We start from the raw sequence: 11,302 nt of genomic DNA, 5'->3' as shown, positions 1-11,302 counted from the left end.
GAATTAAAGATGAAATCCTCCCCTACAGATCGTGTCACTAAACTAAATAAATACTAGGTAACTTAACACTGGCTCTCCTCCAGATATAATATCTGGCAGCGCTCCATAAAACCCAATCCTCTCAAGTCCAGTAAAAGAAGAAGAAAAAACATTTTAGCTCCAACGTTGTTCAAGATTAATTGAAGCACAGACAGTCCAGTTGGATTACGGTACAGGAGCGCTGGCAGGGCGCGGGCATTCAATTTTAGTTTACCAGTGCTGTTCCCATTGGGCGGACTCGCCGCACCACTCATGTTGACGGCACTTACGGGGATCCTATTGAATCCCAATATAACCAGTAGATATTCAGAAAAATTTTACTATAACCCGAGAAATAATAAAAACTTAATTATGTTTGGCACAAAGTATATATAAAATATTTAAATTTAACAATTAAAAATAACCATCTGTAACTAACAGTACCTTTTAGTATCAAAAGACTATTTCCCAAAAATAACTCAAGACACCAAGTATTATAAGATACACTATTTGGTGAAAATTTTAAATATTACATACTTATAGGCTAGAACAGCCATACTAAATTAGTCAGCTTGGTAACATTTACTTGTAAAAATAATTCACTATATTTTATTCATTCTGTAATATTACTTGTACAATGTAAATTATATAATTTACAAATAATAACAGTACATTATTTCCCAAATAACAATAATTAAATTATAATCCAAAACTAAGCCGTTCACGGTACTATAAAGCAAATATTTAATTAAACATTAAGATAGAAATCATGAATGTTGCCACCCAATTTTTGCACGCAACACAAAACACGAGGAAACAAACTTTGCAAAGTCTGTACCGTCTCGCTTACACTAAATAAGAACAAAAAGATTACTAAATAAATAATTTCCGTTCGCCGACCTGTAGACTGACGACCACTAGACAGCACGAGATCACGTCGCCTCTGCCGAACGTGTCCGACCGCTCCGATCAGTAGCCGCTGGTCAGTAGCCGCTCCGATCAGTAGTAATCAGCTGGTCGGTAATCAGTCAAGGTCAACCACCTGACCTCGACCAATCAGTCCATCCAGGCAGAAAATAATCAATACGGTGACGGAATAACTCCCCCACCGACTGACAAAAGTGGCCGAGGTGGGAAAAATAATAGATAAAAATATCCAAACTGAGCCCCAGCTCACGCATTAAACATAAAATACTTGGTTGGAGCAACTTCATTTTAGCTTTAGACTTCTGCCTCCTGATTAACAATTTTCATCTGCTTTCAAAGTTTAGTTGAGGAAATAGCACGTTTAAGACACAGTCTGAACACAGCGAAATGGATTTAAAGCTCTTAAAAGTTTAAAGTTTAAAATTTTAAAAATGGACCAGGACATTTTTTTAGTGGCATAATTGAGTTTTCTTTGTCCCGTCGAAGAATATATACAGATACGTAGGGTTAAGAAGCTGTCATACGAGTTTCCAGATCGTTCCGTCTTACAAACACAACACAAAGGATAGCAGACCGCCTGTACAATGTTTCACGAAAGCATTAGATTTCAAGAATACAACGCAACAGTCTCACAAAATACTTCTTATTCACTAGAGTTAGACCTAAACTGATAATTTTTAATGCAATTTTTTATTATTTAATTTTGATTTATTAACTATGACATATTTCCCAATGGATTAGTTCAAACAACAAAATAACACTGTTCGTGGACCTTTTGTCAGTGCTCAATAAGGCTCAGACTGTATGAGAGTTTACCTTAAGATTATCACGGTATGAGATAGCGGACTGGTTGTATAATGTAACTGTGTATATAAGTGAAATACTCAAATTACTAGTATTTGGTAGGTCTCGCTTTGTGATAAATTTAAGCAAATACAGTTTTTTATTGACGAGAATGAAGTCGTCAACAGGAAGGTAATGGTGACAAGAAGGGCACGCCTAAACAGGTAGTGTGGACAAAAACCGAGCACTATGGGCTGTGAAATCGTATTTATTGATATAATAGTAACCAAGATATCACAACCGGGTTATAAGTAGAACCTTGCGTACATTGTACAACTTGATGAAGTAGTGATGTAAATTATTAGCTACAATCACAAAAGACCTACAATATTACAGTTATTAATTTTATTCACTAAATCAACTGATAAAATTGATATTTTCTCCTTCATTTTTCCTTGAGTATTATATTGTTAGTTTATAGAAATATAACGTGTTTAATCTCAAATATGCGATAAGAATTTTAGCGTATTTGTATTTTATGCTTGATTTCTTTTAAATGGTGATGATTTATAAAATTATTTTTATTTGTGTTGGTATTCATTAAATAATCATAAATAATGATTCCGCTAAATCAAAATGTCTCTTGCGTAATTAAAACCTGAATCATGTTGGACCATCATTATTTGATAACGCATATACATATGTTCCTGACACAGTGTGTAGGATGTGTTCTTGTTAACTCCAGTCATATGTAATTGACAACAAAACAAATCTCATTAAATGGAGTATTTACTAAATCAGATGCATGGTACAGGATAGGATTACCTGTCAACAAAATACATTTATTATTTACTGTTCATCATCCGTGTGTAGCCATGTGCGTTGTACGAAAAAGTAATTCAAGAAAACAGTTTCTGTTATAAACCGACATAATTGTTTATTGCTTGAAATTATGTTACATACAAAAGATGCAATTTTGCTCATATTCATATTTCTTCATGGTTACATCGAAATATATTTTTGAATTTCGAGATAATTGTGATCGTTACTATTACTTGTAAAACTAATCTTTTTTAGTATTTTAGGCAGTTTATTCAAAAGAATATACATTGACAACAAGTAACGAATATATGCAAGAGGGATCTCTGAACATGAAAATGGTGTTTTGAAAGCTAGGAGGGACTCGGCTTTTGGAAATGTTGCCACGGGTATACTACCACTCTCTGGAATAGCAATTACATCTACAGGGTCTTATTGAACTTTCAGCTTGCTATATTGTGGTAGAATTTTTTTATAAAGATCTGCGTTATCAAGAAGACGTCTCGCCAATTGTACGAGAAGGTAACTTCAAGGAGACATTTATCTCCTCCTTTTTTCTAGGGGCAGCCTGCTACAATGCATTGAAGCCCCTCGAGGGCCTTTTCCCCATAGTAAGCGTTCAGTGTAGGCCCACCAGTTAAAAATTTCAGTAGTTCCACAAAACTCTAAAACTACCGATCAGATTGTCTATGATACCACTAAAATGCTATGGTGCAAGACTCCCTTACTATCACAGGGTAGTAAAAAAGCAAGTGTTTCCTATTTCTCATTACACAATCTATAGAGCGGATCATTCCTAAATATCCCGACATATAAAATCTCCACCTTCAGGAATATTCCGAGTGAACTTATTTTCATATTGCACCGAATGATTAACATTTAGGAATTGTACAGAACAGTTGAGTTCACATTAGCCGTCGAGGGTTTCCCAAGGCATCGGCCCTTTCGTTGCTCCAAGAAAACCAAAAACCATCAAACAGTAGCATTGGTTACCCTGACTCGAGAATAAACGACCTGATAACAATCCTGGACAAGTTTAGAGTTAAACAGACAACCCCTTCAACAGTGCCTGCTAAACTATGAAAAATTGATCGTCCTGCTCCTATACTGAAGAAGTAGATTCTCATGAGCACACTCCATAATGGAAGTGGAATGGAATACTTTTGAGACAAATGTTCAGATATAATAGATAAAACATTATCTCTCTGAATGAGCATCTTAATTTTACACCACTGCAGCCCAAAACAGAACAAAGCCGTCTCTGCTGATGCATTTTTCTAAGCATTTAGTGGACAGCTGTCCAAGGCAACAAAGAAATTACAACTATCTCCATTATGATGAAGAATTAAACATATTTATAATTAGATATTTATTTTTAGTTTTAATATATTTATTGGTAGCTTACAGCTTTTTTAGTGCATGCTTTTGGTACTTTTATCAAGACAAGCTTGTTTCAGGTGAATGTTGAGTTTAGCTCCATAAATCTTTTGCTCTTTTATCACTCAATGCACTTTTTTCACTCAGTACACTTTTTCACTCAAGTTTAGGACCTGTATTTATCTCGTTCAAGGATGTTTTAAAAAGGTACCGAATAATAACGACTGGGCTGACCTTATAATGAAGTTTAACCTATACATGGTCGTAGAACAGTGTCTAAAATTGTTGACTTCTCAGTTTAAAAAAATTTTTTGCTATTAAATAAATGATTTGACACTGTTTTGAGTTCCATGACTCATTAACTGATATTATTAATACTATATAAAAGCTATATCATTCCCAGGATACATTTAAATCCTATGGAAATGGACAAAAATAAATACATTAGTAACTGCATGAGTTTATTACCTTTGTTATGGCTCTTTTCTACTACTAGATTAAACCTACAATTATTTACTACTTAACTTTTACACCCAAAGCCAAAATTTTAAATGTATCACTATAGATATTAATTTCTTCTCATTCATTAAATTTCTGAGGAGTAGCATAGTGAGCCGAAGGTCATGTAAAAAGCAAGCAAGAAGCGGTACTAGAGCTTATATGTAGTGCGTGGTTGTAGAACAAGCAAGCAGAGCACGACTGCTGGGACATTGAGAAATCTCCGTACTTTATTTATATTTATAGGTAAAAAATGTGTATTTAAATATTTGATTTAAAACTTAAATAAGAAATCATAATATTAACAACATGTATAAGTACTGATACATTACTTATTGATATTTACTCAAGGTGAAGTCCGTTAAAGAAAAATTTGAAAATCTGTCTAATTTGAATGCTTTGAGACTTAGACTAGGCATATCACAGAAATGGTTAGGTGGAGAAACATTTGCTCTCTAAAGTCCTTTCTGGCTTTTAATAATATTTGGGAAACGCTATAATTTATGACAAAATGTTGAACATCACACCACATGTCTACCACATCAAAACTTATAATATTGTTCATACATTCAAATCTCACTCATCCTTCGCAATTTAAACCCACTTCCAGCACAGGAGTTAGTAATCGAAATCTGCAGTCTTCCAGCTTGATTTTATTATATTTTGTTCTAGTGGAGTACAATGTGTTCTCTAAGTGCGTTTTGGCTGGAAATGACTTAACAATAAGAAAACTGTCATCCTGAACGCATTGAGACTGAGACAACACATAAAGGTGGCATTCCTAAGCGACGACTGTGGCGACTCCAGCCGCACTGCTCGAGCCGCGCGGCCAGAACCACAACGGCTGTAGCCGACAGGTACATTCCTTAGGAGCGACTAGATCAGTTGGGTTTTAGACGTCATGGCAGATGCATCAGTGTTGGGGTTAGCCTATATTCTACTGCAAGAAGAAGAGGAAGAAGAAATATTGTTGGTTAAGTTCAAAAAGAATGAAAATCCACATCCATTGTACCTATCAAGATGCCAAGAGGGGTTTCAAAAGATTTTAATTCAGAGACATCTTCTGCAGGACGACTCAATGTTCAGAAAGTTTTTTCGTTTGAATAGAGTCCAGTTTGATTACATATTATCATGCATCTAAAGCGGTTTAATCAGAAAATCATGCAACAAAGTCAAACAGCCCATCAGCCCTGCAGAAAAATATAACAGTAAATGCTTAAAAAACAATATGTTTATTAAAAAAACATTAGGCCTACATTGGAAAACATCCATATCATAAACCTATTAAAACAGTATGTTAGTTTGCATGTGCAGATTATTTAAATTTCATACCACGTGTTGGTCAATAGAGTGAAGTCGTACTCATCATCATCATTCAAAATAGATGGTGATTGAAGTGTCAAATTCGAGCTGCAAGAAGTGGAGGACTTGTCATCAAACCGTGGGACATTATGAGCTCGATTTACTTCTTCCAATTCCAATCGGCTAACAATTTGACAAATTTCCATCCTCGCACGGATTTGATTTTCAGGGGAAAATTTTTTAACTGTCATAGCCATACTTTGGAAAAATACATCAATGGGATGTTGCTCTTTTGGCTTATCCAAAATAGCTGACATTAGTTTAGATCTTTCTTCAGAATTCCTCTTAAAAACTTTTAGAATACTTTCTCCTGATAATTTAGTTTTCAGCTTTCGTTTTTTTTTATTGCTTCGGCACACCATCACCATCGAGCTGCTCGGGTTCTTCGGATAGATCTTTGTTAAGATCCTCTGGATCACGAATTTCAGAATAAACAGATTCTTCGGCCATTTCAACATTTTCAGTTTCTTGTCCATCAACTTTTGTTTCATCATCTTGAGTGATAGTATTTGTGACTGTCCTAAAACAACGCAAAAAGAGTTTATTAGTTTTTCCATAATAGTTCCATAATAGGTTGTTCATACACTATACACTGAGAGAAAAGGGGTGTTTGAACATACTTAAATACGTTTTTATCGAATAAAGATAAATATTTAGTTTAAACATTAAGTCAAACAATAGAGGTACCTATGTTATTTACGTATGTGATGTTGGTGTTGAGTGACGCCACTATATGACGTTCCAACCGCAAGATGTATGAAAAATAAGTAGTCAATTGAATTGTGTTTCTTCCTTATGCCTATGATAATATGTAAATAGAAAATTTACATATTACAACTATGTTGGTTGTAAAATTATTAATTGCATAGTATGTTATTTACTTAATTTTGGAGAAGCAGTGAGGAATTTACTAATCGGAAGTACGTTATTTAATTAATTTCAAGAGCACATATACGGAGTATCCCCGAACTTCCCACCAATATTTTCAGGTATTATTCCTGGACCAAAGACAAACTAAAAATATAATATTCAAACTTCCACAAACTAAAGATGTTGTAAAATGTATAAATCTAATTTTTTACCTCCTTTTGACCGAAACTGTTAGGTATTAGTATCAAATAATCAAGAATAAAAGGTCAATAACAAAAGTCATGTATAACAAAATATCTAATATCACATTGCCAGTTTCAGGCCAACTTACTCTCTCTCACATTCGACCACGTTCATGAATTCAAGGTAGTCTTCAAGATGCCATTTGCGCACTTTCTTTGAACTCGCAGATCCTGTGGGAAGTTTTTTGGCTCTTTTGCGCCTCATATATGTATCCCGGATATTTTTCCATCGGTTTTTACACTCTTCAGCTAAAAAAAAATGTTTCATTAAATTTTACGAATTTTTTCAGGTATTTAGCAGTTGGAGAAAGCTTCGCTTCTTTGTCATTTGCATTCCGAATACCAGCAAGTTATATAAGTTGTATTATCAAGGAAGTATTAGAAGTATGCAGTGCAAGACTTCCAGCTGAATTCATGCCAACTCCTACTACTCAAGACCTCCTCTTACTGTCGAAGGCCTTTGAAGAATTATGGAATTTTCCCAATTGTATATTGGCAGTAGATGGAAAACATGTACGGATTTCTTGTCCAGCAAGTAGTGGATCCCAATTTTTTAATTACAAAGAGTACTTTTCAATAGTTTTGCTAGCTTTTGTAGATGCTAATTATAAGTTTGTTATGGTTGACATTGGTTCCTACGGACGCGAAGGAGACAGTGGTATTTTAGAAAAATCTAACTTAGGGGGGCTAATCAGAAATGAACAGTTCTATCCTCCACCAAGGACTGTAGGTACAAAAGAGCTTCCTTATGTTATAGTAGGTGATGAAGCCTTTAAACTTTCAATGCATTTAATGAAACCTTTCACAAGACCAGAAGCTCGTACTAATAAAAGAAAAGCTGTTTTCAACTACAGACTGTCTCGTGCAAGAAGAGTATCGGAAAATTCCTTTGCATTACTGTCTCAAGTTTTTCGTGTTTTTTATACCCCAATAGCAGTCAACCCAGGGGTCACAGACAAGTTAATATTGACTGCCTGTTGCCTGCACAATATGCTACGCGATGCGTACCTTGAAGAAAATGGCCAGTGTTATTTTGAGCTCTCCAACTCGGAACCATTACCATCACAAAATATGATTCCTTTGCGTGCTGGAGGTGGCTTTGGTAACCTTGAAGGTTTTGACATAAGAGACCGTTTTTGTGACTACTTTAATAGCAAAAGTGGATCCGTACATTGGCAAATGACACACGTCAACAAGACAGACGAACAATTAAAGAGGAAAAGAAAACCCTATTAAAGGGATGTAACTTTTGTGTTCATAAACATAAGTCAAATGTACTTTATACTTACTGTAAATAAATAAGCAAATATAATACTTTACCTGGTAATTTCATTTTCATGCCAATTTCACTCCACACGTCATCTCTGACGTTTGCATCCTTGTACAGGTGGTGTTTTGCGTTAAAAAGACAAGGGTGTTCACGCACTAGTTCGATGAGTCTTGAGTCTTCCATAATTGATGAACAATGCACACCAAAACAGTAAAAACAGCTTCAGTCGTCGCGGCTGTTACGACTAGACTGCTCATGTGAGCAGTCCAGCCGTACGGCTCGAGCCGCCGCATTACAGTCGCTTCTGTCGCGCGGCGCTAGTCGCGTCATAGGAATGGGTTTCGTTTACTTACATGCGATGCGGTATGAGTCATAGTCGAGCCGCACGGCTCGAGCCGCGACAGTCGTCGCTTAGGGAATGCCACCTTAACACGGAAACGTTTTATTGGAGCACAATGTGCACTCTAAGTGCTTTTTGACTGGAAATGACTTAACAATAATAAAACTGTCATCCTGATCGCATTGAGACTGAGACAACGCATAACACGGAAACGTTTTATTGGAGCACAATGTGCACTCTAAGTGCTTTTTGGCTGGAAATGACTTAACAATAAGAAAACTGTCATCCTGAACGCATTGAGACTGAGACAACGCATAACACGGAAACGTTTTATTGGAGCACAATGTGCACTCTAAGTGCTTTTTGGCTGGAAATGACTTAAAAATAAGAAAACTATCATCCTGAACGCATTGAGACTGGGACAACGCATAACACGGAAACGTTTTATTGGAGCACAATGTGCAGTCTAAGTGCTTTCTGGCTGGTACTGACGACAATTATACAATCAAGTCATTGCATAGCCGTAATAATTGCACATTGTATGACAAACGCCATAATTTACTATACAATGTTGAACATCACACCGCATTTCTACCGCATCCAAACTTTTAATAGTTATAAAAAAGTGTTGCAAGTCTATCCCCCTCTCTCTATCATCCTTGCTACCCAAAACAAAAATGCAATCATTCTGTGGCCTTTACTCACACACTAAAATAACTTTGTAAATATAAGATATTTTAATGCATATATACTTAAACTGTTTTAGTGGGTGCGTTTTGATTGACATTTCTGTACACTAAATTATAATATATTTCTCAAGCCTTTTCAACGATTCACAAGTTACATTTTGTTTTTAACAATTCTAACAAGTAAGTTAAACTTGTGTAAGTGAGCAGCTTTTCACCCAAAATATATAAGATAACTACATTTGGGAGAACATAATGCTCCACCACTAGTAGGAAAGGTAAGTGATAGATTTTCCTATGCATACATGCGCTAAGAATGTTACAAGATGTGTTTTAATACAAATTGTATACACTCTGTTATAATATATCTTTTTGAAAAGTTTACCATTTACATATTTATTTGTATTATAACAGTTCTAGTGTAATATATAAGTTTTAATTCGCATAACTACAGATATACAACTAAATTATGCAACCAAAGATGAGCTGCATTAATATTTGCTATGTGTTATTATGGTGAGAGTTTTAAATACAAATAAATTAAATACATAAAATTTCTTCATGGTCATTAAAAATTGAATTATTACATGCTCGTATTGTACGTACATCCTGCAAGTAACCAAAATCATTCAAAACAATATTTTGATATTGTGAACTGCTTTGACAAATTTATCAGTTCTTTAATATACATGGATAAACGTTTGTTTTTTTTTTCACCTCACCAATATTTACTAAAATAATTAAAATATTCCGTTGAAATAGTCTTCACTGTAGAGATCCATCTTCAGTCAGAAAATGTTAAACCAATTGACTTTCGCCGTAATGTTAGAGGTGAGGCTTCAGCTCTGTAACTGAAGGTTCACGGGTTCAATTCAATAAATATTTCTCGTAAATTACTGTGTAATCTATTTAAAGAAATTCCATCAGACAAACCAAACCAATACAAACAAAAAACTATCAATGCACTTTCTCGGGTGAGCGAAAGAAGAGAAGCTTTAATATGATTATCTGAAGTTTCACAAATCACCGATTACTCTGATCACACTCATCGATCAGTATGACATAAATCTAATAGTAAATGAGAAAACTAAATATACTAACAGTTAAACTGAACAGATAGAGAGACACGATTTTTGCAAGTTACTCTCCGTCACCCTTTTGAACCACGTACGCCTACCTGCGGTGAGCCGTGCTACTACACTTGTGGCATACAGCGCGGAGTAATTAATGTCTTCGGCGATTTTGTATTCCACAATAATAAGTGATACAGTGAAAACAAAACAAAAGAGTAAAATATACATCATTGCCCTATGAAGGTAGGTATCCTGAAGCATCTGCAATCAATTGGTTTATCTCTGTAAATGAATTCCTAGTATAAATATCAATACAAAAATGTTAATGTAACTATAACTATAAGTAGTTGTAATAATGAGTTATAGTGTAAGTATGTGAGGCGGAGCGCTGGTGATTGCACATTCAAACTGCCTCGTCAGAAAGGTCCAATTTAATCAAGAGACGATGCGCCTGCCAGCGTAATGTGACACCAATTCTGCTTCCACTTGGAATATTCTGCAGGAAAATTTCGTTTGCTTGTAAAACGTAATAGGGTAACTCCATATTCGTCTTATTATGTATTAAAAAATGCAATTTTCTTTGCGAATCCGTTTAATTTACTATGCAATAATTAAATAAAAAGATAGAAACTGTTTTAATAATTTCATTTACTAATCTTGTAAAGGTTTCCAATACGTTATTGCGTTCAATTTTACGTCTATTTAATTACCTAGGAATGTACAGTGTGTGCTAACATGGAATTGATATCGTTACCCTAATCTATGATAACAATTTATAGCTAAAAGGTTTGCTAATCAATAAACTTTGAGAACGGCTTTTTATTTTAAATCCGAGGAAAATTGTTTAAATTAGATATTTTCCGAGAAAATTGTTCATTTCGTGAAAAATAATTATAAAATTTATGACAAACATTCCAGATTTAATTGATAGTACAGGTGGACACTTTTAGCTTAATTTCGCCTAAGAAGCTTAACATTTTGTATACATTGAAATTTTGAAAATATTAAATATAACAGTGCTAGATTAGTAGTGTAAG

General features: G+C 34.8%; 1 protein-coding gene across 1 annotated transcript; it reads left to right on the top strand.

Moving 5' to 3' along the window:
- The first annotated feature begins 5,323 nt into the window (after positions 1-5,323).
- Positions 5,324-8,240, top strand: LOC124369943 (protein ANTAGONIST OF LIKE HETEROCHROMATIN PROTEIN 1-like). Its single transcript, XM_046828191.1, has 2 exons — positions 5,324-5,555; positions 7,198-8,240. Exons 1-2 carry the CDS (start codon positions 5,324-5,326, stop codon positions 8,130-8,132), a joined length of 1,167 nt encoding a protein of 388 aa, XP_046684147.1. The 3' UTR covers positions 8,133-8,240.
- The last annotated feature ends 3,062 nt before the right edge of the window (positions 8,241-11,302 follow it).

This window comes from Homalodisca vitripennis, chromosome 1 (assembly GCF_021130785.1).
Source record: "Homalodisca vitripennis isolate AUS2020 chromosome 1, UT_GWSS_2.1, whole genome shotgun sequence".
Classification (NCBI taxonomy): Eukaryota; Metazoa; Arthropoda; class Insecta; order Hemiptera; family Cicadellidae; genus Homalodisca; species Homalodisca vitripennis.
The sequence above is the reverse complement of the archived record's forward strand: the minus strand, read 5'-3'. Positions and strand labels throughout refer to the sequence as shown.

Bases quoted from the DNA above. Each gene is read 5' to 3' on its own strand.
- LOC124369943 (XM_046828191.1), top strand. From the start codon at position 5,324: ATGGCAGATGCATCAGTGTTGGGGTTAGCCTATATTCTACTGCAAGAA. The intron at 5,556-7,197 runs GCATCTAAAGCG...GGTATTTAGCAG, and splicing joins GTTTGATTACATATTATCAT to TTGGAGAAAGCTTCGCTTCT.